At 39.0% G+C, this 26,113-nt stretch overlaps 4 protein-coding genes, 1 long non-coding RNA gene and 1 other non-coding gene across 9 annotated transcripts; 2 read left to right on the forward strand and 4 right to left on the reverse strand.

Annotated features, from left to right (window-relative positions):
- Positions 1-1,557: 1,557 nt before the first annotated feature.
- Positions 1,558-1,630, forward strand: TRNAK-CUU (transfer RNA lysine (anticodon CUU)). Its single transcript has one exon. It is a non-coding gene; the product is annotated as a tRNA-Lys (tRNA).
- Positions 1,631-1,829: 199 nt separating this feature from the next.
- LOC140800170 (probable inactive ATP-dependent zinc metalloprotease FTSHI 2, chloroplastic) lies at positions 1,830-9,335 on the forward strand. 3 transcript variants are annotated; one of them, XM_073154849.1, is made up of 13 exons: positions 1,830-3,324; positions 4,375-4,547; positions 4,789-4,890; positions 4,964-5,128; positions 5,688-5,828; positions 6,299-6,457; positions 7,489-7,574; positions 7,801-7,879; positions 7,990-8,112; positions 8,195-8,251; positions 8,338-8,580; positions 8,753-8,771; positions 8,866-9,008. In XM_073154849.1, the coding sequence occupies exons 1-11, from the start codon at positions 1,974-1,976 to the stop codon at positions 8,551-8,553; spliced, it is 2,652 nt and encodes an 883-aa protein (XP_073010950.1). In that variant the 5' UTR covers positions 1,830-1,973; the 3' UTR covers positions 8,554-8,580; positions 8,753-8,771; positions 8,866-9,008. The 3 variants fall into 3 exon arrangements, with proteins under 3 accessions (XP_073010950.1, XP_073010939.1, XP_073010943.1); XM_073154838.1 differs by lacking the exon at positions 8,753-8,771 and having other exon boundaries at positions 8,772-9,335; XM_073154842.1 differs by lacking the exon at positions 8,753-8,771 and having other exon boundaries at positions 8,866-9,274.
- A 380-nt stretch (positions 9,336-9,715) lies between these two features.
- LOC140780718 (protein unc-13 homolog) lies at positions 9,716-16,296 on the reverse strand. 2 transcript variants are annotated; one of them, XR_012107554.1, is made up of 6 exons: positions 15,672-16,296; positions 14,019-14,888; positions 13,275-13,727; positions 11,211-11,400; positions 10,145-11,129; positions 9,716-10,038 (listed from the first exon to the last, which is right to left on the reverse strand). XR_012107554.1 is itself a non-coding variant. In XM_073126438.1 (5 exons), exons 1-5 carry the CDS (start codon positions 16,185-16,187, stop codon positions 10,207-10,209), a joined length of 2,952 nt encoding a protein of 983 aa, XP_072982539.1. In that variant the 5' UTR covers positions 16,188-16,296; the 3' UTR covers positions 9,716-10,206. The 2 variants fall into 2 exon arrangements, 1 of the variants encoding a protein (XP_072982539.1); XM_073126438.1 differs by having other exon boundaries at positions 9,716-11,129.
- A 1,975-nt stretch (positions 16,297-18,271) lies between these two features.
- On the reverse strand, positions 18,272-18,739 carry LOC140780720 (uncharacterized). Its single transcript, XR_012107555.1, has 2 exons — positions 18,609-18,739; positions 18,272-18,462 (listed from the first exon to the last, which is right to left on the reverse strand). It is a non-coding gene; the product is annotated as an uncharacterized lncRNA (long non-coding RNA).
- Positions 18,740-19,268: 529 nt separating this feature from the next.
- LOC140780719 (proton pump-interactor BIP131-like) lies at positions 19,269-24,152 on the reverse strand. The gene is made up of 8 exons (XM_073126439.1): positions 23,986-24,152; positions 22,627-23,018; positions 22,237-22,431; positions 21,964-22,143; positions 21,671-21,865; positions 20,569-20,667; positions 19,968-20,489; positions 19,269-19,868 (listed from the first exon to the last, which is right to left on the reverse strand). The coding sequence occupies exons 2-8, from the start codon at positions 23,011-23,013 to the stop codon at positions 19,551-19,553; spliced, it is 1,896 nt and encodes a 631-aa protein (XP_072982540.1). The 5' UTR covers positions 23,014-23,018; positions 23,986-24,152; the 3' UTR covers positions 19,269-19,550.
- Positions 24,153-24,774: 622 nt separating this feature from the next.
- On the reverse strand, positions 24,775-25,509 carry LOC140799216 (early nodulin-like protein 1). Its single transcript, XM_073153409.1, has 2 exons — positions 25,347-25,509; positions 24,775-25,236 (listed from the first exon to the last, which is right to left on the reverse strand). The coding sequence occupies exons 1-2, from the start codon at positions 25,507-25,509 to the stop codon at positions 24,782-24,784; spliced, it is 618 nt and encodes a 205-aa protein (XP_073009510.1). The 3' UTR covers positions 24,775-24,781.
- Positions 25,510-26,113: the final 604 nt, after the last annotated feature.

Below are 26,113 nucleotides of genomic sequence, written 5' to 3' on the forward strand. Positions count from 1 at the left end.
CTCGCTCAAACTCTAAATGAGCTAAGTTGAGTTTATGGGGCTCAAATTTTTTAATTGAGCCAAGTCAAGCTAGAGTTAGTTTGTTTGAGCTCGGCTCAAATAGACTCAATATATAATATATAAAATTATTATATATATATATATATATATATTATATATACATATAAATATTATAAGTTTTATCTAATATAGTCAGTTAAGGTTGCTTAGGCAACTTAACCTAGGTTTGAATCCTAGCATACTCCAATATTTTTTGTTAATTTTTTTTATAAGATATCTTTAGTCTTTAGTCTCATATTCATATGCCCTTATAAGCTAATTCACTTTCTCTAATATATGAAATTTAGTTTAAGTTGATCATATTTATGAGAAATTTGATATTTTAACTCGAGTTATTGAGCAGAGGTCGAGCCTAATAGAGCCGAAGGCGAGCCAAACCGAGCCGAGTTTTTCCAACTCAACTCAAGCTCAGGTCAAAAAAAATATGACTGTCGAGAGTCAGATCAGTTCTGCTCGTTTACACCTCCTAATCATGAGTTTGCGGAACAAACCAACGGTATATTTGTTCATCCATCAAAATCAAAAAAAAGTTTCTAACTAAAAATTGATAGCTCTCCTACTTCAAAATATCTCATTTCTTTCCTCTAAAGCAGTCTCCATATGCTGCCACTTTACTATGAAACAGTGGGTGGTAGCCAAATGGCCTGAGTTGAAGCTTGAGAAGGATCTAACAAGTTCTTTCCTTTTGGTCAAATATTCACATGACATATATAAAATATATGAGTCTCTTTATTGTCTATGTAACTTGGAGAAATTGCTACAAATTATCCACGCAGTACACATGCTTAATCTAAGTTATATATGCTATATAATTACAACGAACACGGCCACAGACACGTTTAATTAATGATACATGTGTGGATTAACAACGAATGTATTTTAAGGTGGTGCTTTAACGCGGCGATATGAGTGTAAGATTAATATATTATTTATTACCTATCACGTCAGTGCAGTACTCCTACAATACAATACAGCAACATAAGTCAGGTCATAACTCATAAGGGAGTCCATCAATGGACTACTGGAGAGAGTAGGTAAAGAAAAAAAGAAGAAAAAAACTACAAACTTTGGAGACAAAAAAGAAAATAATAATAAAAAGTTGATCAGAGAGTAGTGCTTTAGTTAAAATCTTTGGAACTTTTTGGATGCGGAGAAAGTGAAAAAGGGGTTTGGTCCTTCCTCCTTCGACCTTAGTGCGCTTTTAAAAAACGCAAACATCCCACTAAATCATTGCGTGATTTGTTGTCTTTCACACTCTCTCGGCCTCATTCATACTGGCATTGGCATTGTGTACTGTGCAGTGCAGTGCAGTGCAGCTTTCGAAAGAAAGGGCCCAAATCCACCAAGCCATTGTAGCGACGATTAAGACATATATGGCTGTCTGTGGACGACCTACTTTATTCGCTACTTTACTTTGGATCTCGGAGAAGCTACCTCGGTTTCGGTGTAGTTTTTTTTCTTTACCCTGATTTGACTACATTGCTTCGTCCCTAAAAAGCCCGTCTAGCTCAGTTGGTAGAGCGCAAGGCTCTTAACCTTGTGGTCGTGGGTTCGAGCCCCACGGTGGGCGTTTTTTTAACGTTTTATCTTTTTTGTTGTGTTTTTTTTTTTTCCACACATGAGCAATGTTAATTAATATAGCGTGGGTTTGGTGGCAATTTTGGATGACATTGGAGTTGGATCTCAAATTGGAACAAGTAATTAACTATCGGCCCACTAATGGATGGGCCTTGTAGTTTAAGGGACGGGAAAACGACTTTGCTCTATCCATATCCCCCGCCCGAGCTCTCGGAGCTATTCCCATGGCGAGCGCCAATTCTGAGCTCCCCTCTCTTTCCTCTCCTCTCAAACACCCATTTCAAACCCTATTCTGATTCCTTCTTCTCTCTCTCTCTCTCTCTCCTCCTATTCCCATGGAGCTCGCTGCTTCGAGCTCCTTATTCTTCTGTCCGCTCTCCCTCGTCCCAACACCATCAAGAACCCACCCAGCCAAACGGAACCCTAGCCTTAAACCTATCCTTCCTCGCAACTCGATACTTTCTAACGAATCGAACGAAGAGGAGGAGTCCGAATCCAAGAGATCTACTTCTTCGAGGTTGCTGCAACTCTCCGTGACACTAACCGTGGTCTCCTCCTCTCTCCCGCAATCCGCGGCGCAGGCCAAGGTCGCGGAGAAGAAGCGCGCGGCGAAGCGATCGACCGCCTCTGCCGATGCCACCCTGTCGGCGGAAGACCTCAAGAATTGGTCCCGCGGTCTCCCTACTGTCGGGGATAGGATCCCCTATACGGAGCTTTTGATCCTTAAGGAAGAGGGCAAGCTCAAGCACATTGTAAAGCTCCCGTCTTCTAGCTTGCGGCAGCGGGCAGACCCGGTCTTGGTCGTTTTGGAAGATTCTAGGGTTTTCCGAGCCGTGCTCCCCACTGCAGAGAGGGATGCCAAATTTTGGGAGAATTGGGACAGAATGCAGCTGAATTCTGTCTGTATTAATGCCTACACGCCACCGATCAAAAAGCCAGATGTTCCGGCACCATACTTGGGTTTGTTGGCGAATGTGCCGATCCATTTGTTGTCGGTTTTAAAGCCGAAGCCCAAGTCCAAGCGTTTGTTGGAGCTTGAGAAGGCAAGGAAGGAGCTCACAGAGCGGAGAAGGGCAGAGCTTGCAAAGGTGAGGCGGGAGAGGGAGATGATGGAGAAGGCTCTCAAAGCTCAGAAGAAGGCTGATGAGAGGAGGAAGAAGCTTGAGATGAGGAAAGCCAATTATGAGCTGTCGCTACGGCAGGCGAGGAAGAACTATCAGCAGATGGCAAACATGTGGGCTGACATGGCGAGGGACAAGAATGTTGCGACTGGGATTGGGCTTTTGATATTTTACATCTTTTATAGGACGGTCGTGCTTAATTACCGGAAGCAGCAGAAGGATTATGAAGATAGGCTGAAGATTGAGAAGGCTGAGGCGGAAGAGCAGAAGAAGATAAGACAGTTAGAAAGGGAAATGGCGGGGCTTGAGGGCAGCGGGGGCGACGAGGGTGAGGAAAAAGGAGGTGAGGATAACCCTTACCTTAAGATGGCTATGAAGTTTATGCAATCTGGTGCCCGGGTACGGCGTGCACACAGCAAGAGGCTGCCGCAGTACATGGAGAGGGGTGTTGATGTCAAGTTCAGTGATGTTGCTGGTCTTGGGAACATAAGACTGGAGCTCGAGGAGATTGTTAAGTTTTTCACATTGGGGGAGATGTATCGGAGGCGAGGAGTGAAAATTCCAGGTCAATATCTTGCACATGTTATTCCATGATTAGTTTCTCTTAATTCTTAATTGACTATGAATGAATTAGGTTTAGGGTAACATGAGAGTAGGCAATACAATGCCCTTGGGTAACTTTTCTTTACTATCATATGCTACATTTGATATCGTTGGAAGTCAGATGCTGTCCTTGAAGCATTAACCCATAAACAGGTACTAAGACTGATCTTTAATTATGGTCAGGTAACAAGAAATTTCTTGAGAACATAGTTACATCCTCCATTGTTTGGTGGATTGTTTGGTTTTCTCATAGCTCAGCCTTTTTGGATTGGATAAATCAAATAAAGCATATTCCCATAAAATCATCTTTGTGCTACTCTGATGAACTAACGAGCTGACTACACCTTACCTTCTTTTTATCCACAGTCATCTGATTAATCCAGTTTGTGATACATGTTTTAAGTTTTAACAACTTGAGCCTTACTATGCAAAACTAACCAAATTTTCTACTCTAGCAAAAATATTACATTATTTTCATTCTATTTGGTACAATCAGAAAATGATAGCTAAATTGACGTCTTTGTTTTAATATCTGTTCCTGCAAGTATGCTTATATTGATGCCGGGGAGATTGACCATATGGCCCTATTATGGAGGAAGTCAATGGGAATATTCAGGAAAGAGAGGCTTACATATGATTCTTATTGGCTTAGAGAAAGCATAAGATAAGATCAGCAGAGAAATACAATAGGTACAAGTAAGAAAGGAAAATTGTGACCAAATGTGGAACGTGTGCTTAAAGGGAAACTTAATTTCATTGTCTAGTTGTAATCATAATTGCATTGTTCGATGAGTTTATTTGCTATATCCTGTCAACATCTAGAAGATAAGTCAAAGCTTAGTGCTTCAAAAGAAAGTCCAGAAGAGAAGATCTGATTTTTGTGCTCAAAAGCATGCACATTCCTAACAGTTGTCATCAAATGTCCTATTAAGCTTTTCCTTATAATTCCCCCTAATTTCTTAAAGGATTCATTAAAATCTCCTTACATACTGAATAATTATTTTTCATTTAGGTGGTATACTTCTCTGTGGACCTCCTGGTGTGGGAAAAACATTACTAGCAAAGGCTGTTGCTGGTGAGGCAGGTGTAAACTTTTTTTCAATTTCGGCATCGCAATTTGTGGAAATATATGTTGGTGTTGGTGCATCTCGTGTTCGTGCACTCTATCAAGAAGCAAAAGAGAATGTAAGATTTGTCAAGTTGCTATTACTTCCATTTAGATTTCCTCTGCTAACTTTACTTTTGATGGTTTACTTGGAGAAGTTGTTTGTTTCCAAAAATTGGATAACGCTAATTACATCTTAAGAAACAATAGCCGCATCATATATCTTGCAATGGTCTTAATTTGTGAACTCATAATAATGTGTGTTCACCAGAAAGTTCTCCAGATTATGTATAATCATCGATAGTATTTTACATATTCTAGGCCCCTTCTGTTGTCTTTATTGATGAGTTGGATGCTGTTGGAAGAGAACGTGGTCTTATTAAGGGTTCTGGTGGACAAGAACGAGATGCTACCTTAAATCAGGTAAGGAGTAACATTATGGTGTGTCCACAATATTCATTTTATTTGACGTATTGCTTCACTGGATTCATTGAAGCTCCTCGTGTGCTTGGATGGCTTTGAAGGAAGAGGAGATGTAATCACCATTGCTGCAACCAATAGACCAGATATTCTTGATCCAGCACTAGTGAGACCTGGGCGATTTGACAGGAAAATTTATATTCCAAAGCCTAGCCTCATCGGTCGTGTTGAGATTCTCAAGGTACTGGTTTAGAATTGCTTTAAGCATTACCATTTTGTCCTACAGATATTTTTGCTGAGATTTAGGGAAAGTTTTTTAATTTCTGATGTCTTGCTACTATATTTGTCCCTTTGTCCTCTGGTCCTTCCTTTTTCTCCTATGTAATTCTCTAGTTTCTAAAACTTACTATCTGGTTTTGTGATTTGATTGTTCATTATGACTCAAAATTGGAATTTGATAGTATATGCTTTAAGCTGCTAGCATTAAGCCATTAACAATATAGTTGTTGCTTGGAAAGCATGAAATTTTGTACTTCTACTATATCTTCTTATTTGAGCATATTTTTAGAAGCTCATAATTAAAGTTTGTGAGCTGCTTGAACTGGCCCTCATATAATGAGGGTAAGGCTGCATACTTCTTTCTTCTCTAGATCCCATTGGCAGGAGCCTTGTGCACAGCGACGGACTTTTATATGATGATTTAGGTTGCATATAAGTGACTAATTATATAATTTTACAAGTACACATAGCAATAAAGTTAACCTCCATTTTAATAACATTTTGCAAATTGCCATTAACAGGTCCATGCTCGGAAAAAGCCAATGGCTGATGATGTAGATTATATGGCAGTTGCTAGTATGACTGATGGAATGGTTGGTGCTGAATTAGCAAATATAGTAGAGATTGCTGCAATAAATATGATGCGTGATGGGAGATCTGAGGTAAGCCACCTTTTGTCTTCTATGAGTGATCTAAAGTTTTCTTTAGCTGTTTCTCTCGGAAGTTAAAGAAGTAAAGAAAAGCTGTGTGGAATTTTGATTCAATTGAATAGATGGAGTAGCAATTACTCTTTTGGTTACTTGCCATTTTCTCCACTTTTTGTTGTAAGACAGATTGACTATTTGGAGATGATTCTTGACATCACAAGGATTTTAGAAGATAGTTTATACATTAGCTGTGCAGAATTTCCATAGCTCCATGGATCAAACATTTGCATAATGCAGCAGATCTTTATTTTCTTAACTAGCTAGACATTATGCTGTTTCCTTAAGTTTTATCCTACCGATGAATCAACAATTTTAGCTGTGCAACTTCCATCAGTTCCATGGTGTTGCTTATACCTTCTCTTTATTATAATAATTACTAGTTTCATGACATATGGATAGTAATGAAGATGACTTTTGTAGTACAGATAACTACTGACGACCTATTGCAAGCTGCACAAATAGAAGAAAGAGGAATGCTTGATAAAAAGGATAGAAGTCTGGATATGTGGAGACGACTGGCTCTTAACGAGGCAGCCATGGCTGTTGTAGCTGTGAACTTTCCTGATATCAAGAATATTGAGTTTGTATTGCCCAGCACTCGCTGCATTTACTTTTCTCAGTATTGTGCCAAGTCAATCATTTTCTGCTTAGTTCCCTCTCTGCAATACTCTGCGGCCTGACATAATCATACAATCTTGCATAACACCTTTGATTTATTTATTTTCAATCTTAAGAATCTTATCCAGTTTTTCCAGTACCTCTCTTTAAACTTGCTTGTTTAATTGTACATCTCTTTGATACATTATCTCTAGACCAACTTATCTTCTGCTTATGTTATATCTGGTAACAATAAAATGTAATCGCACTTCAGGTGTTAGTATCCTTTTTAATGTCACAATATGCAAGAGATTCTTCTTGTTGGGTCTTTCATAATAGCTAAAGACTTTTACTGCATTATGATGTTAAGTCAAGTAGCATCTCCTTTCACTTGTCCTGAGTTTTAACAAAATAATGTGTTTCATCTTTGCTGCTAATGATACATTGCTGTTGTCAGTCATAGATTACTGTGTCCATGTGTTCAACTTGGTTGAGTTCATTTCATTCTTGGTTATAAAGGCATCATAAGTAGAATAAAACAAACTCGTCTTTTAGTCATTTGGTTCTGTACTGATCTTTCTCTCCCACTTTCTATTATGGTTTTGTGGCTTTTGTTAGGGAGTTGATGATATAATCATAATGTATTCACTAACTTTGTTTGTTAGTATGGAAGTTGTGTTGCTATCTTTTAGTTTATAACCTCATTAATAGAACACTTCTATCCGATTTCCTTTTAATAGTTATATTATTTTCCTTTTGGTTGACATCGCCAGTCCACTTAGATAATCTTCATTTCAAGTCTTGACAAAATGGGATTTCCTTCAGTGAAATCTTATCAAAGTTCCAGGTCAGGTTACATCAAAACGAGTTGCTTGATCCTTTCTGTAGTTTATAGCAACATATCATGATAATTAATTAGCTTACCTTTTCTTTTCATCAATGAGACAATGAAGAGCCTCTCTGGTTCTTCCGTGTCAAACTTTTGGTGACAATGTTTATTCTTGATCAATCTTCCTAGGTCACAATTGCACCTCGAGCTGGCAGGGAGTTGGGTTATGTGCGAGTGAAAATGGATCACATGAAGTTTACAGAAGGAATGCTTAGGTACTTATACCACTTTTTGTTGAATTCTTCTCTTTCTTTGATCAAGATCTCCAACTGAATGTCTATTGATTGAATCATTAATTAGTTTAGACTGAAGATATTCTATACGTTCAGAAGGGAGTGGGCTTTAGATATTTTCTTTTTTCATGCTGAGTCTTGAAGTTAAATTGCACTCTCTTGAACAAAGAGGATATAAATACTCGTCTACATCTTTATATCATTACAGCCGGCAGTCTCTTCTTGACCACATTACTGTTCAGATTGCTCCTCGTGCTGCTGATGAAATTTGGTATGGTGAGGGTCAGGTGTGTAACACAATGTTTCTGGTACCATTTTTATTATCATTATGGCTCATCTGTTATTTGGGAGCAAATGTACTGCTACCTTAATGGTTACAAAATGGAATGTGTTGCAGCTGAGTACAATTTGGGCAGAAACAGCAGATAATGCCAGGTCAGCTGCACGGAACTATGTTCTTGGTGGTCTTTCTGAGAAGTTTTATGGAATATCTGACTTCTGGGTATCAGATCATATTAACGTATGCTACTATGTTCGCAGTTATTTTCTGCAATGTGCATCTCTCTTTTCTGTGCTGTATATGACATTGTCTGTTCCATCAGGAAATTGATTTGGAGGCACTCCGTGTTCTAAACAATTGCTATGAACGAGCAAAAGAGGTATATGGTGACTGTAAGTACTAGTTTCTTTTTGCTAATTCCTAACCAGAATGTCCAACTCATCTTATACCACCTATCTCTTTCAGATTCTTCAGCGAAATAGAAAGCTTATGGATTCTGTGGTCGATCTTTTAGTTGAGAAGAAAAGTCTTACTAAGAAGGAGTTCTTTCAGCTGGTTGAAGAAAATGGTCATCTTGAGCCAATGCCGCAAGATATCATCAGTATTAGAAATGCCAAGCGCTTGCAATTTCAAGAAATGATGATGGGGCTGAAGAATGCAGCTTGTGAAAGCTGTCCATGAGAAAGATACCAGTGAAACATCCTTTAGGTATGTTTTGTGTCGATTCATAACTTTCTCAACTATTTAATTTGTTCTAATTGCATATTTTGCGTTTGGGCAAAAGTATTTCTTTGCTTTTAATGTCCCTTTTAACTCTTTGCTATTGTTTGATCTTTGAGTCGTGCTCTTACCCTTGATTATTGAGGCATTCATGTTTTAGAGGCTTGAAATCATTGCAGGTATATGTTCTCCCATGCAGCTAGTTATTTTCAAGCTGTTGATCAGTTTTATCCGAAATTGCTGAGTAGCTTAATCTCCCAAACCACAAAACAGGAACCTGAGTGACTCTATGGAGATTATTCAGCAGGTTTTCTTTGGAGAGTTGCTTGGCAAGGTGCTCTGGAAATCTCACCAACAGATTATTCACTTCTTTCAAGTACTTGTAATATAAAAGGCCCTGCCTGTTCTGTTCACCAGCATTGGGAAGCATCCTTCTTTCGGGCAACAGAGAAAAAAGGCATTAGCTTGGATTGAGTGATTGGATAGTTGTAGGATGCGTGGTATTGAGTTTCAATTTTAGAGAGAGAGAGAGAGAGAGTGTAATCTCGTTCTTGAAGTAAGAGTTAAACCACCACTGCAAAGTCGGCCTTTTACTGCAAATTAATTATAGTTTACATATAGGTAACTTGTTTAGGACCTTGAGGGGGCATTTGCAAATTAATTATATACATGGTGTAGGTAACTTGTTTAGGACCTTGATTTTATAATTTAGTATATAAAATTGGGTTTAAATATTTTTTTTATTGTTGATATAAGTTTTGTTATAATAGGATGCACATAATTTAGTCTGTTATTATAAATAAAAAATTTAAATATAAATAAATTTGCAAAAGACTGGCATGCCAGCTACGATGCCCCTAAGTCAAAGGAAACCTCATAAATTTGGTAGGGAAGGAGAAAACCGGAATCTCGCGGCCCTCGTCACCCAAAGCTTTACATAAACCTTTGAAAGACTTGAGGATCCTGAAAGTATAAAAGATTCCCAAAAAGTATAAGACGAAGGATATAGCTCGTAGAAGACTACTACATCAGTAGTTTTGTATTAACATACAACTAATAATATCAAGGACCACCCAAGAATTTAATACAATGATGCAGTAACAGGTAAAAGGTTATCACGACAGAAAGGAACTTATTCACAGCAGATGTCATTTAACTTATCCAATGCACACAGTATTCGGTCAGGAGACAAAAAAAGAACTCGATTAGATAACATAAGAATAATAAAGTAACCAAAAGCTCCAGCTAACCCAAAGAATGCTTCTAAATATCGTAGAGTAATATCTTAACCTCCAACAGACCCTGTTGCGTGAAAGATTGATCAGATGCCCATCCTCCTTTTCTACTGACAGCAACTCACACAAACCAAACCACAAACCAAACCAAATTCACCATTCGTTAGAATTTTCAACCAACTCGATACATCTCCAAGGCTGCAATGGTGATCTGGCATATAGAAAATGTTCCCATGAGAAGGAGACTCCTCTGAATACCTTTACAAAGACACGTTACATAGTGCAATCAGTAAAGACCAAGTAGTACCAAGTCTAACCTGGTAATTTACACTGCAAGCACTAACTGATCAATCTACCACACATTTACTGTTTTGATAAGTTACAGCTTTTTCGGAAGGTTGTAGGTTTTCTTGAGGAACCGTGTGGCAGCCTCATCATTCCTGTAGCATAAAACTCGCAAGATTGTATTGGCCTCGGTCGGGCTCCAATGCCCGGAAGTAGGAGGTAGTGGATACCTAGATTTGGCTGCGGACCCATATGTCTCTGCAATCATACGTTTGAACCGCTCAATGAGGTTTTCTGTATCAGTTCGAAGTAGTGGTAAAACATTTTTCACTTGTGTTGCAGCCTTCTCAACCAATTCCACTGGCAAACCGTCACCATCTGCCAAATATAAGTCTTTGAGAGACCTGAAATCATCCTCTATTATTTGAGAATCTTGGCGAGAGAAAGCACGCAAAGGGCCTCCAGCAAGAATCACTAGCAAGAACCCATCAAATGAAGCTTTCATTAACGCTGTTATTACACGGTTACGCACTCTGTTGTGCACAGTGTTGGATATCGTCTCTAGGGTCGGGTCAAGTTCTCTCAGAAAAGATTCAATTCTGGAAGATGCAGTCTCTCCAACATAGAGGCTGTCCCACAGAGCATGACTCAGATCATGGAAGATAACCTTATATGCTGTTGTCTCACACAGCTGCTGGATTCCTTCTTGACATGCCGCTAGAGAAAGCTCAAACTTGATATCCAATCCATTTGTTATATCTGCTTGAGCAGATTCAACATTCCTTAAACAAGTAACAATTTTCTTCTCCAGGTTTTCCAACTCTGCTCGGACATGATGGAGCGTATTCATCCGTACACATAGTTGTGGCAATCCATAAGAATCACCTCCATTCATTGATCCAACCTGTGACCTTCGCTTTTGCAAATTGTTTGACTTTTCTTTTTTCTTCCATAACTTTGAACCAACCTCACATCTTGTTAATGCAGGCAGCGAAGGAATGAAAGTATTTCGTGTTCCTAAGAAATAAAGATTAATCATTAGTTACAACTTATTGTGCAATATAATGCAACGACCAATTTCAACTTAATCAAACATACCACAGCCAGACTTAGCTTTAGATACATAATGTTGCAGACTTCTATCGAGTCCAACTGTTAAGTCTGGAAGCAAGGCAGGATGCATTGGTATAGGTAGTTCAAAGAATGCATCCAAAGTCTCATCTATTATCCGCAGAACCTCCACTACAGAGGGAGCACAACTATCCCTATTTGCCCCTGGGTTCCATTTCTGCAAAGTACCAATCCAAAATTTCTTGAAAATGGATAATAATATCATACCATCAATGAATTAAAATCAATTCTCCTCTTCATTGATAATGGAGAGTTGTCACCTTGAGTAGATAAATGGAACAAAAATATTTGTAACAATGATACCACTTGGCCATGATCTCACTAATACAAGCTATCCAAGGAAAGCTAAACTCTGGCACACATAAATTGCATAAAGAAACAAGCAATTCTTATTCTTCTGAGCATGACAGTGAGAACTCTATAAACCATTTTGACAAGAAAGGTACAAAGAGTAAGTTCTGGAGTTGTGTGAGATAATTGGAGATCACCAAACAAATTTTAAGATGGTAAGATAAATATACATGATGAAACTTCACAAAGAACAGACAAAAGCATACATCTATGCAAATCACAATCTGAACATTCCTCAGAGATATGATGGTTAGACAGTCAGTGTCTAAGGCAGAAGCCGTCCAACTCCTAATTAGGGGAAAAAACTGCAGGTAGCAACAGACTTTAAAACCTCAAGTTTCTCCTTGCTTTGCAAGCCAGTAGGAGAAGGCGCAGGTGCACTTAGCTTTTTGTAACATCTATTCAAATGTAGTCTAATGCTCATAGTGGCATGTTCTTCCTACTTCTCAGTGAAGGTCTCAACGGAAAAACCAAACTGCAACTGCTAACAATGCCAACAGTGAACCTACTCCACTTTAGAAGGGTAAATGAAAATATCTTGCAATGTGAACTATGAGGCATATAGACTTTGTATTAAAACAGGCACAGAATTTGGCAATCACTGATGAGGTAAAAATAATACCAGAAAAAAAATAAAGACAGTAAAGAAAGTCAGGAAAATGTGGTTACAACTAATAGACATAGAGACGCGGGCTACAATGTAAGGTAGGAGAATTGCATAGAAGGCAAGAATGGTGGTTCTGCAACAAATGGGCTGAATAATGAAACAGGATGACGAGAGACTGTGTGGTAGTTCTAAAACAATAGAAAACAGATCAATACTACGCAGTAGGCACAAATACTGGGTGGAGATGAACCTATGTAATGAGAATATGGAGAGGTATATCTGGGAACTAATAATCAAATAAGGATGGTGAGCGGTGAGTAAAGAGTAAGGATAGTGCAGAAGCTGCAAAATTTTGCAGAGCATAGCATGCATGTATTGGGGTTTCCTTCAGATCTAGAAAGAGGAAGTATGCGCTAGAATAATTTAAAGTAGAGGTAATCACATCAGTTAGAGATGAACAAATCGTGAGAAAAGCAAACTATTGGCCTTAATTGCTTGATTAAGAAACGTATGAAAATAATAATTATATTACATCAAACTTCAGCAAGATATCGAGCTAGGGTTCTATCTGCAAGTTGCATGAAGTGGAAAGTGACAGAAGATAATGAGTATTTGAAGAAAATACTATGCTTCCATAGACAAATATTTAAAGTAAAAACATTAAGACTTGTGTGGACACATGATAGAATTTATTAAAATGATTCAGATGATTAGGCATTCTAAAGGCCAGAAGCTCAGCAATATTAGAATAGTGTAAATGGAAAATGGTCCACATTATCTTGGAAACTGTGGAGCTGATTCGTTATGCATAAATCACTGTGTAATATTTAAATTTTAAAGTGTGGCATGTAACCACACACAACACCCTATGACGCAAGTATAGCCACACATGAATGGTTCCTAAAGATTTCCGTCATCATACACCTACACTCATCACCAACTGATATTATCTATGGGTTGACCATTACATGGTCCAAAATAAAGAAAGGAAACTGAAGCCCCCAAAACATGAAGTAATCTGACATATGTACAATGAGTGCTAAAAGGAAGCCAAAAGTATAGGAAAGAATCACCTCTTGCTGCAAGTTCCGGTCAACCCATTCCTTAAGTCTGTCTACTCTTGTTTTAATCCATGCTTTCACTAGATTAGCAATAGCAGATTCAGCCTCATAAGGTGGCATCTCACGGATTAGTGATTTACCACCATCATCACTATCAACGGAATCTTCAACAGCAATATGCACAAGATCCTTCTCTAACTTATCTGCAGCTTTAAGCACTTGGACTGTGTCTGGCGTCAACTCTGCCAGACCAGCTATAAATTGCTTTAACTCATTTCCATAACAAGAATGAAGAGTTGCAACAGCAACTCCAGCAGCTAGAGGATGCCATTTCTTTAATATTGGACTGAACAATTCTTTTTCTTTGCTTGCTAGATCACCAATGTCCTTCGCAAGAATGGAAAGAACTGGAGTAGTAGTCTGGGATTTTGACGATCGCCTGTTTGAATCTGCTTCTTCCATCTTCTGCATAAATCAAGATATCATCTTTATGTTATTTTATCAATCTGAAAAGGTCTAATAAATATGTCAAAGAAAAAAGAATAGGTAAAGCCCTAAAGGAACTATTTGTATACTGACAGTACAAATCTGCACATAGATAACTCAATATACTTAAAAGAGAAAACTCCAAAACATATTCAGCTAAATCTACTAGATCTGGCAAAGAAAATTAATCAAGCAAAGATAGAAGAAATTAAAAAAAAAAATAGAAGTTGATGAATAATAGGGAGTTAAACATGAAGTTGATGAGCTTACTTGAGCAAAAGCAGTACGGAGTGACGACCTTATGTATGTGTCAATCCTGCTGCGAGCAACATCAGTTTCTTCCTTCCTCTTACGACGGTATTCATGAGATATATCTTCCACAAGAATTTTTGCAGCTGATACTCCTAGTGACACAATAGTTTGCATATACTCAATGTTACTATTATTGAAGGTGTCATGGTAAGCTAGAAGTCTTTTCTCTGTCCAACCCATTATTGAACTCAATGTTGAACTCAATATTTTAGAATAAATTGGATCTTTTGTTGCTTTAGCATCTTTTGCAACTTCAGCTAACTGATTATCGGCTGCGGACAACAGATCATTGTCCACTTGACCAGTGGAAACAAAATGCTGGAACAAAATCCAAGTAAAACAAAGATTGTGGAGCATCTGATTTATTCCAAGTATAATCCAAGTCTTCTTTATCAACTCCAAAACCTCATCAATCTCATCAATTATCGAGCCCTCTTCACTGTTATCAAAGCAAGCTTCTAAAAGCATCTGGTACAGATGGAGATTAAGCGGAAAACCATCTGCCCAGTGACATGCATCTGAAGAAGATCCATCTAAGGATCGGTAAGCAAGAGACATAACAGCAGTGCGTAGAACCTGCATCGATTCTGAGTTCCTTCCAGTTTCAAGGGGCCTATCTGAAGCTCCACGTATGACTTGCCGTAGCCGTTGTGCTGAAGCATCCGATTTTTCTAATGGAACAAGAGGGTGTAGGAGTAATCCAGCTTCAAGTAGCTTCAAGTTTCTAGCCTGCCAGGCTTCATATTCGTGTGGATCAGGGAAATCGGATGCCTTGAACTGTTGTAGCAACTCTAGAGGCAAAACCATAGACTCCACGCGCCTTCCAAGCTGTTATCATGGGAGGAGGAAGATAGAAATGGGAAGTCAAAACATAAATCCTGAGACCCCTGAATAATCATATACCAGCAGTTTGTTCTTCACTCCAGTATAGTTTCTATAATTTCCCATTCATGAAACGGACATTCATTTTAGGCAATGAAGAAATTGTTATTTTGTCACAGACGCACAGTTCTTAACTACCTAAATGTTTTAAGAAGCAAGTCCAAGTGATGGTTTCCAGCTTTCCAAGCAAAAATATTGATAGGAGACACGGGTATCTCATATTGGAAAAGATCTCAATTGATTCACTTCTGAATGCATATGTAGGAGAATACAAGAAGCAGGAGAAGAGCTAACATGTATATTGAAAAAAAAAAGATAGTACAAAAGCACAGAACCATGACCAGTTGATAGAGAAAATTATTCACATAATCCAGCTCAATTCAGCATATTTTAAGACAAGATCTAGAAGAAAACGCAGACTCAAGGCTAGATCTAAAGGAACACTATTTACACTGGAAATTTAACTAAATTCAGATGAATCCATAACAATCCAAGCAGTACAAGTCACAGCTTATACTTAAATGAGAAAAATAGGCAAAATTCTAAAACAATGCGATTCACATCTAATACTCAAAGGAATTCACAAAATTGATCTGGTCATGACTCAGTGTTACCCAGTCCAAGCTAGATCTAAGCCAGAACCATCTAAACCGGTAGATAAACTAAAATTCACATAAATTCACACTAAAGGAAACTGAAAGAAACCCTAAAAAGATCTCGAGAGCTGACCTGCCCGGCAGCGATCCGAAGCAAACCCCTCCGGATCCGCGAGTCCGTCTGCTCCGAAACCCTCATCTGCACCCTCATCAGCTCACCAACCGTGGCGGGCTTCTTCGCGGGGGAAGACTTCGAAGGGCTCCCATCCTTCCCCGGGCTCTTCTTAGACGACGGCTTCAGCCCGAGCGCCTTCTTCATCTTACTCGCGGCGGCGGAGGTGAGCGATCTCTGGAGCGACGGCGAGATCGACGACGAGGGAGACATGGAGACCGACGGCGAGAGCGACCGTTCGCCGGCGCCGGACGAGGAGGACGATGACTGGGGAATGTAGGTGAGCGGCTTGCCGCCGGTTGAGCGGCACGACGCGACGAAGATCTCGTACGCGGTCTCACGGAGATCCGGATCGGAGAGGGAGGTGGATATGTTGCCGAAGGGGGACGGGAGAGTAGAGGACGACGCCATGGGGCCGCCAGAGGAGAGCCTTCTTAGGGAGTCGCCGTTGGTGTCTCGCTTGAAGAGGCGAGCCATGGAAAAGAAGAAGAGGATTCTTTTCTTCTCTTCTATTAATTTATTTTTCTTTTCCTTTTAGCCCTCGGCTTATTTTGTTTTTATGGTTTAGGATCTATCTATCTTATGGTGGGTACTACTTACTGGGTAGAGAGACTCGAGAAAGAGAGAGGAGCAGACGGGTGAAGTGCTGCTTTCCTTTTTTATTTATTATTTTTTTTTTTCCTACGTGGTGAAAACGATAGATAGCCAGGTGCGAGAGATTCGATTGCGGTTAGATAGAGACTCCATGCGGCTAACTTCGGGGTGGGGGTGTCGTTATAATAGCATAAATTTATTTCTCTTACTTATATTTCGATGTGCGAGTAGATATTAATCTCAGGTTGTTGTATGTGTTTCGATGACTTTAATTTTCTAGGAGTTTGAAGGTCAAAAATAATAAATATAAGTTAATTATAGATTTTATTTTTTATAGAAAAATCTAGTTGTTATCAATAGTATATATATATATATAGTAGCCAATCAATCATTGGCAATCAGCATACCAGAGATTGGCAGAACCCTGCTGGATCCAGAGGCATGTTTGGCTGTCAGCCTTGGAAACTTCTGAGAGAAATTGGGTATGTTCCATTGCAACTTTCCATTGATGCTCGTGTTGTGTTCAAGGATCATAACAACAACTGTTTGCTGACTCTCTCTCTCTCTCTCTCATGTCAATTTAGTAATTGGATGTTGGGTATAACTAATCAACCCAAAAAAAAAAAAAAAAAAAAAAAAAACTGAATAAGCTATTATTTAAAAGAATTGACTGTGTTAGATAATTAGTAAACTAAAAAACTTGAGGTTTGATTCAAAATAGGAGTCAGACGTATTCAACTTAAATTCTTCTGAAAAATTAATAGGGAAAGTAATAATAGATAGATAGATGGATGGATGGGAGAATATGAAATCTCTCTCTGGCATTAGCTGGCAAGTAGCTGTACCATCAGACCGTGACTGCTCCTTTGACAACACCTGTGCCTTTCACGCAAGGACCAGATCATCTGCACCCCCCCCGGTGCAGGAATTTCCTACACTCAGGTATGCCAATCTCGTCCTTCCCCAAATTTTGTTTAGCCAATTAGACCACAGTCTATTATTTCAAACAAAATTAGACCGCAATCCAAACTAAATGTCAAAAAATGAGTCTAGCTCAACTTCTATGTTATAAGATCATAAATAAAACACTGAAACTGATCAGTATTTTTCTTAAGTCGTAAGGCAACTATCTAAAAGAAATTAATAAGACATAGACTTAATATATTGAACTTTAAAATTGAATATAGTGCATCCCAAGAAAAAAAATGTTGAACGTTTTAATATTTTATTTGATAAGCAAATACTAAATTTATCAGCAATTCATTTTATAAGTAATAAAATGTGATCAGTTTAAGGTTTGATTTACTCCATGATATGAAAAACTAAGCTGACAACAATTCACTACATTTAGTATTAAGTTCGGGTATAATTTATTTCAGTAAATAAAATTTGGCTAGTTTGATTAAAAAAAAAAAACTCAAACTAAGAAGTAAATTATATGCCAGGTAAATTGCACCCTGATTGCATGAAATTCCTGCAGTCTGGGTATGCGGATGATCTATTTCTTCCCAAAGTGGATCTCTTAGGTAAGGCGATGTGGATAAGGAGACTTTTATCCATTTAAATATTTTGAATAAATATTATGAAGAGTTTATCTCTTCATAATATTTTTTCCTCAATCCCAAGTTGGCATGTTCCCTTTCTACTATGTATGTCATAGAGATGATGGGTTGTAATTGATGCAGAGAACCAAATAGGAGAATATTATCCTTAATCCCTTAAGCCTATTGATACCTACTCAAAAATTGGCTTAATGGGTGGGACAGAGACAGTTGCCTTACAGAAGAGGTCATATGAAAACTGTCTGCTATTAGACCAAATGAGTAATTCCAGTTCTGCGAGATGACTTCTTTTGTTTTGTTCTACTTCAACTATTTGTTGCTCAGGATTTTGCAGCCAATTATGAGCTGACAAGAATATATTCCTGTTTCTTGCATATTATTAGGAATATGAGACAGGATTCAGGCTTTTACTTCTTAGGTGCAATTCATTAGAATTGACTTGTTCATTTATTACACATAAAACATTGCCACAAAAGATGGGGATCAAGCTTTCATTGCAGTATATTCCATGAATTATGGGATCATGGGTTGATGATGAGTAGCCAGAAAAAGATTCAGTTGCCTTACCTTTAGGCTGCAGTAGATATGTCTTCAACCTGCACATTTTGTCAAAAAGCTGAGTAGAGAAATTTATGAGGCAAATCCATATATTTAATTCTTCTTTTGAGAAAAGTGAGGAATTTTCGTTAGGATCGACAAGCTAGACAGCATTAAATGGAAAGAATATAATGCAGGTACTTACTATTTTTTAAATTCACACAAAAGTGCTATCAAAGCACATAATTGCCATCAACGCAGATCTCTGGTGGCTGTTCCAGTACTAAGTGAGAAGCAACCAATCATGTGCTCAAATAGAACTTTAGTTCGACATTTCACGATTTAGACTTAAATTGCTGACTTCCTTTTCTTTTCCCTGAGAAAGAGGGAGTGATAAACAACCTGGGCAGCTGGATCAGATTTTAATCAAGAAGAGGATAAAAAGACCAACCTGGACTATATGGATTTCACTAAAGTAGTATCAACCTGGAATATGTTATATAACAATCAACCACGCATGTAAAGATGAGAGCAAGTGGCAGATGTAACATTAAACTTATGTGACAAACACATTAATCTTCCTAAAACAAAGTAGAATCACGTTATCTTTTGGAGTAGTCTTCATAAATGTTACCTGGATAATGCAGCAGATCATTCTGAGGCTCACATTCAGCAGTCCAAGTAACTAGCATCAGCAGCAACAGTTATGATTGAAAGGATAATGCTTGGGTTACCTCGGAATTCATCCAAATTATTGTTGATCCCTGGTGTTTCATCTGTAACCAGAGATTTAAAACTGTGAGTAGGGTTTTGACAAGGACCAACCACCTTCGCGGCACTCTCACACCTGAACTAGTAGGAAATATTATTCACCAACAGTATTTTAGGATAATTCTCAAGTTTCTGTCTTTGACAATGTAATTGTTCATAAATATCAGGTGCATGAGCTACAGGCTTTAAAAAGATGGTGAAATTTCTATAAGATTACAAGACTGCTGCACTTTGCTACTCTAAAGATGCATAGAATAGCTTGATCTTTCTGAGAGAAATAAAACAGCAACAAAACACGGGTAACACGTATCATTGTGACATGGTGCTCTTCAGCTGCAAAATTGTTCCATCACCATCAGCATTACCACTAACCATTTCAAGTACCCTTTTGCAAGTAGTAGTATCCAAAACCCACAAGCACCAGAGTAAGCCCAAGAACTACTGCGGCAGGAGCGACCCATGACCAATAGGCACGAGACTTCTTTCTTTTCAGTATGACCTTTGGAAGTTGATTCTGACCCTTTTTGAAATTTCTATGCCTAATGTTCTCCTTTGGTTGTTTACCTTCTTCTGGAGCTGGAGCATCCACCTTTCCATCGGTTTCTGCAACTTCCACAACCTCTGATTCGACCTGCTCATCAGACATAGTAGGTGCTAACACAGCAGCCTTCTTTTTAGCTCTCTTCTCCTTGTCCTGTTATTTTTTATTTTTGTTAAGATTGTGAATGTGTCAGACCTCATATCCAAAGATTGAGGGGGGGGGGGGTTTGGAGGTTGCAAAATTACCACTAACCTTTAGTTTTTTATCAGCCTCTTTCTGAGCTCTCGCTGCTGCCTTTGCTGCTGATTTCTCAGCTAACTTCTTCTTCCGCTCCATGCCCAACTTAGATTTCGCAATATCCTCTTCTCTTTTCATCTCTCTCAACTTTTCAGCATCTATCTCTTTAGATTTTCTTGACTCTTTCTGAGAATTTTCAGTATCATGGCTATTTGCTGTATTATCTGAGTGAGCTTTCTTTGATTTCAGGTCAGCTTCAGCAACTTTAGCAATCTCTTGGTCATGAATCTTGTCAATAGAGGCAGTGTCAGCTCTTGAAATAGGATTGACGATATTCTTTGCTTGCTTCACATTCACTTTTGCTGGTGTAGTCTCTAGCACCAAGGCTTGTTGTGTCTCCATAATGTGCTTTTCATCAGGATTCCTCATCCGACCATCGCGGCATAACTGTCTGTTATCAAGTGATGCCAATATCCTCTTCTCATAGTCCTCCCTGAAGACTTTATTACTGCTCCATTTTGACATGAAATTTTCTACCTATCATGCAAAAAGAGAGAACTTACATACAAATATTAAAAAGCTGGATAAACTCCAAATGAAAGTATTGCAGACACACCTCGCTGTGACAGAGCCCTTCCAATGCTGTTATATCCTTCTTTGCAGCAAGTTCCTTGGCATTGTTCAAGAGTGAACGATTTTGGTAATAACATGCATTCTGAATTATTCAGAAAACAAACAAGGGCATTAATGGTAGTTCTATAATATGTACTTCATTTTGATCTTTTATAATTGGAGCTTTAAAAATAAACTATTAAGAATTGGAAGTGTAAGATGGACAAAAATCTTGGACTCAAGTCTTTGGTAATGACATCTAACAGTTTATCACCCAATTATGATTACAATTGAATAAAAAGACAACAATCATCGAAGTCTTCTCCAATGGATACATGGTTAGCTAGCAGACAACTCAAAGTAGGAAGGGATACACCAAGAAAAATGACAAACCCACAACCAGAAGACATCAACCATCTAAAATTCAGTGCGAACTTGTGGTGAAGGAAAAATCAGATTACTAAAGGGGTTCCCATGAACCCTTTAAGCACTGTGGCAAGTCAATATAGCAGGAATATTAGAAGAAAATAAGGTTCACCACTTCAACAAGCCAGAAGCATCGCTCTGGATGTTCTTCCACATATGTAGAAAGACAGAAAAAGAAATACTTCTAGTAACCTGTAGCAGCAATTTTCTACAGATGAATCTCAGAGTTGGTTAGCTAAAAAAGGTACCTCTGGGTGTATAATAATGAGGTTAACCTAACTTTCTAGCGACAAAAATGAGGTTCACCACTTTAACAACCAGACGCATTGGTTGAAGGTTCTTCCAGATATACTGAAAGACATAGAAGTACTTCTAGTAAGTGGCAGCAGCAATTTTCTAGCAATGATTCTCAGATTTGATAGCTAAAAAGGTATATCTGGGTGTACAATAACCTTTATGTGCATCTATGAGAAGGTGGCTTACTTATAGTCATTGTCCTGTTAAAAGGTCATAACAGCTGCCCGATGGAAAATGGCAGACTGGAACATGGCCGGCTATGACGGCTGTAATGGTAAGTTGTGACCTATAATGCCATATTCGAGCTTATTAATCCATACACAATTTACATCTTATACCAGTCTATCACCGTAAAATTTTATCTTTATAGTAGATTTACTTACGACTGTATCGCGTGCTTTTCTCAGTTCATTCAGAATCTCAAATGCCTTGTACTTTTTCTCATTCACGGATTCAAGTTCCTCTTGTAAAGAACTAATCCCAGCATCAATGACCTTTAGTTGATCCTCTAGATGCTTGATTTTTGTTCTAACTGCTTGTCGGTCCTTTCTAACTCCATCAATATCAGCACCAATTATCTGAAAGAACATACGTGCAAATAATGAATGTTTCTAGCTGAACATATTGATATTATGAAGGCAAGGAATAGGAAAAAAGCATTAAAAAAATTGTTTACCTTAACTTGGTCTTGAATAACTTCTTTCTGACCCACCGTATCTTGTATCTTAGCCCTCATAGCAGCATTAGCAATCACCTTTCCCCTTGTTCCTTCAAGCTGTTTAATTTCCCTCAGCAACTGTTTCTCTTCATCCAAGGGCATGCTTTCATGACTGATGCGATAATGCAGGCTCTTAATCTGTTTGGTCCAAAGAGGCAATTTGTCATCACATCAAGAAGTATAGAACACCACAATAAAGAATACCCAAACAATGAGATAATTCAGGCTTACAAGGTCATTAAGTTCTTCTTCTGAATAGCACAAACCCATGCCCTTCTCCCTCACAACATTATTTGCATTACGGAACTTTCCCAAAGCAGTCTGAAGAGGTTCCATTTCCTTTATCTTCCCATTCACAGCTTCATTGTATTGTTTGTTTTCTGCAGTCAAAGGCTTTAGCTGTGAAATAATATTGGCTCGTTCAGACTGCATAAGAGAAATAGTTTGTTATCAAATGGATGACAATTTCCTTTTACAGATTAACTAGGATGCTGTTGAACAGACTACTACATTATAGCAAAATTAGAAAAATTGAACTTAATATGGTATCTTTCAGACCATAGCAAGTAACAATAAGCAAAGAGTTTCAGTGTCCTCAGACAGCATTAAAGCATGGCATACCCTCTTTTCTTTTAATGCTTCAGTTATCTGGTAACGAGCTTGGTTCTTCTTCTGGATCTCTTTGTCAGCTTGGTCAATTTTTGCCTTCAGCTTGGGGTCCTCATAAGACCGGGACTTAACAAAATAAAACGTATGGATCTGCTTTGGTGCAGGCCACTCATCCACAACATCTGTTGGGAAATTGGCATTACCAGTATGATCCACTTCCTTTGTCTCTACATTTGTTTCGTTTATGCTATCAACCAAAACTAAATTGACAGACTCTTTGCTGTCTTGAACCAAATCTGATTTAGCTTTACTTTCCATCTCAGGGGTGTGATTTCCTTCTGTGTTGACTACCTCGACCACCTCTGCAGTAACATCAGCTTCAAGAACTTCCACAACCATGGCCTCTGAAAAAGTATTGAGTTAATAGAGTGATGGCGAACAGAATAACATGCATGCGTTGCACGTACTAGCTGGAAAAGGCACATAGATGCAAAGAAGTATCAAGGAAAAACATACAGAAAAGAGGAATGGCATTCCTGAGAAAAGAAAGAGCAAGGGAATAAAGATAGCTAGCTGCCCTTAATATTAAGATCTCGGACTTGTAAGAGGATCTTGGTTCTCTTCCTTTTATAACAAAGGTGTATTAAGATCTTCAATAGGGCAGTGAATTCCTTTCATCTATTGACTCAAGCCCCTTTATAAGGAGTTATGTAGCATAGTAGCATGTTTATATATAACCTATCAGAATTCTGAAACTAATACTTGTGAGGCACATTGTTATACATGTCAGGTAGCATTTCACAGCAGAGGGATCAAATGGGCCCTCCTTACTTTTACCAGGAAATGGTTCAGATGGAAATTTGTTAAAATTTATCTGGCTTAACAATTACTCTCCTTTACACGGTAGTAGGTTAATCTTGTACCAAATAGTCAAATCGAGCAGTCAAAGTTGTACAACGTTAGCTCCTACAGCTTGCACGATACCCCCAAACAGAAACAATTAGGTTAATTAATTTCTCAAAAATCCTCCGACCAAACCCAATCTCAGGATTCAAAAAAGATCGAACCTTTGCAACAATTTTATAGAGAAGCCATGTGATCACCAGAAAATCAACAATTCTAATCCAGAAATAACAATCCAGATCACATTCTGCCCACAAAACAATACTTGAGACGGAGAATCCAGCTCCGATCCGACAAAAAGGAGTAAGATCCGCGATTGGATCCACAAGAATTACGCCTTAGTATCTTCCCCAGCTCCACTAACTTACAATCCAATCTCAAATCCAAGCATGCAGGAACAAGTACGACACCAGAACAAGAGAAACGATCGAGGATTCAACATAAGCAATGGGAGAACCAAATCCTTACCTCGAGTCAAATGCCTCGCCTCTCTCTCTCTCTATCTCTGTCCACTCTCTCAAAGTATAGCTATAAAAACAAAGCGAGATCTTTGAGGGAGAGGAGTGGGGATCTTCGCGGAAGGAGTAGAGAATCGGAGAAAAGAAAGCTCCTCTCTCTTGCTCTTTTGAATCGGGGAAGAAGAGATAGTGACCGAAGCCATTTATAGCGAGGCGTTTCCGCAGAGGAAAGTGGGCCCCGCAGAGTACCACGTGGCGGTCAATTTCAGGGGTACATTTATGCGCACTAGAACTAAGAACTAATTAAACGTACCTGAGATGAGAGCGTGGGGCCGCGAGGATTTAGGCTTCGGTCGAATGCGGGTGCCGGGATGGGGGTTTCCGCAGTGGGTGTCGGTACCATGTGAACAGAATTAAAGAGCGATATTAACGAAGGGAATGGGCTCATCTAGTTTTTATCGACAAAATTAAGAGGTAGAAATAATAACGCTCGATTTAATGACTCAAATTAAGACGGTAATATAATCTTACCTAATGTTTACCGTATTTGGCCGTAGGTATATATATATATATATATTTGATCACAAGTGACCTGCACCTTGTTATTCACAAATATATCAAAAAATAACTCCCAATCTTAATCATCAATTTACATACATAATCCTACAGTCTGCAAAGAACCAGTAAACCATGCATGCAAATATAAACAAAAGATAAATTAAGATGAGAAGCTAAGTATCAACACCGTATGTCTCTAGTTACTATACTTAACTACAAGTTACAACCTTTGTACGTAGAAGAACACATCAAACAACCATCGACATGGAACCAACTAACATGAGTTGCACCACAACTAGCAGTCCAACTGCCATACTCAACGCACAGGAAGAGGAGGTCGCTTCCGGCACAAAGGCAGAAGGCGCCGGCGAGAGGCCCACAATGTAGGGAGGCAAGGATGGAGGCAATGGAGGAGAAGAAGTAGTCATACCACCACCATAAGAAGATGGAGGTGGAGAAGTACTGGGAGATGGAGGTATGATTGGTTGCTTAGTCCTCACAGCCATCACCGCCACCAGTAGCTTCTCGGCCTTCCGGCATTGGTCGGCATCGCCGGAGACGAAGAAGAACCGACCCGGCCTGTCTAACTTGAACGCCGAGTCGCCGCCGTCTAGTCTCTGGATCGGATTGCTCACGTTGCATGCGTCGAAGTCTACTTCGTTGACCACCAGCACCGAGTCCTCCCCTTTCTTGTACTTGAATACTGCACTCGAGATAATTTTTTTACATATCTAAACTATTTGAACTATAAATCCTTGATATAATTAAAGAGGTAAGGAGAAAACTAGAAGTAGCTGTAATTAATATATATACCAAGGGTGTCGTTGACTTGAAACCTATTCCTTGTAGCCCAATGGTTGTAACTCTCAGAAGGGTCAACCACCCAGCCATCCCTCCCACCAACGTAGAAGACATGAGCTTCTGCGGAAGCCATTAATGCCATGAAGATGAGAAGAAACGTAGCTTTAGAAGCCATCATCCCTATCTCTATCACTATCTCCACCAAACACACAGAAAAGCAACTAAAAGAGGGATCATCCATGGGGCACGGCTGTACTACTTTACAGTTAACGGACACGTGGAGGTTCCAGGAACGAAGCTTTTGGGTCCGCGTGGCATATTAAACCGCCTTAGATGCTGGGGGTTCTCTATTAAAGGCCGTGCAGGCCCACGCAGATCTCGATAACGATCAGACGGTGGAAATTTGATAGAAATGGAATACAGGCCGTATGGGGCTATGGCCCATCATGTCCCGGCTTTTATAATATCGTTTTAGTGGGCCAGGCCGGCATATGTAGATACGTATGCATCCATCGGGCATGATGACATGGTAGCATGATGTGTATAAGATGATCTCATCGTGATACATAAGAAGTATAGCATCGCTCTGAAATTTTTTATTTTTATTTTTATTTCTATGCATTTAATATATTGAATTAATATTTCCAAAAAGACATATTTCGAAAGGTTATCTCGCTCCATTTCACACGGTCTGATCACTCGCGGTCGCGGTTGCACTTTCGCAATCCCAAATCAGTCATTAAGGAAGCCGGTCATTCGGAGCACCGAGTCGCGGAGGA

Source organism: Typha latifolia, chromosome 1 (assembly GCF_019914945.1).
Source record: "Typha latifolia isolate L0001 chromosome 1, TyphaL0001v2, whole genome shotgun sequence".
In the NCBI taxonomy this organism is placed as follows: Eukaryota; Viridiplantae; Streptophyta; class Magnoliopsida; order Poales; family Typhaceae; genus Typha; species Typha latifolia.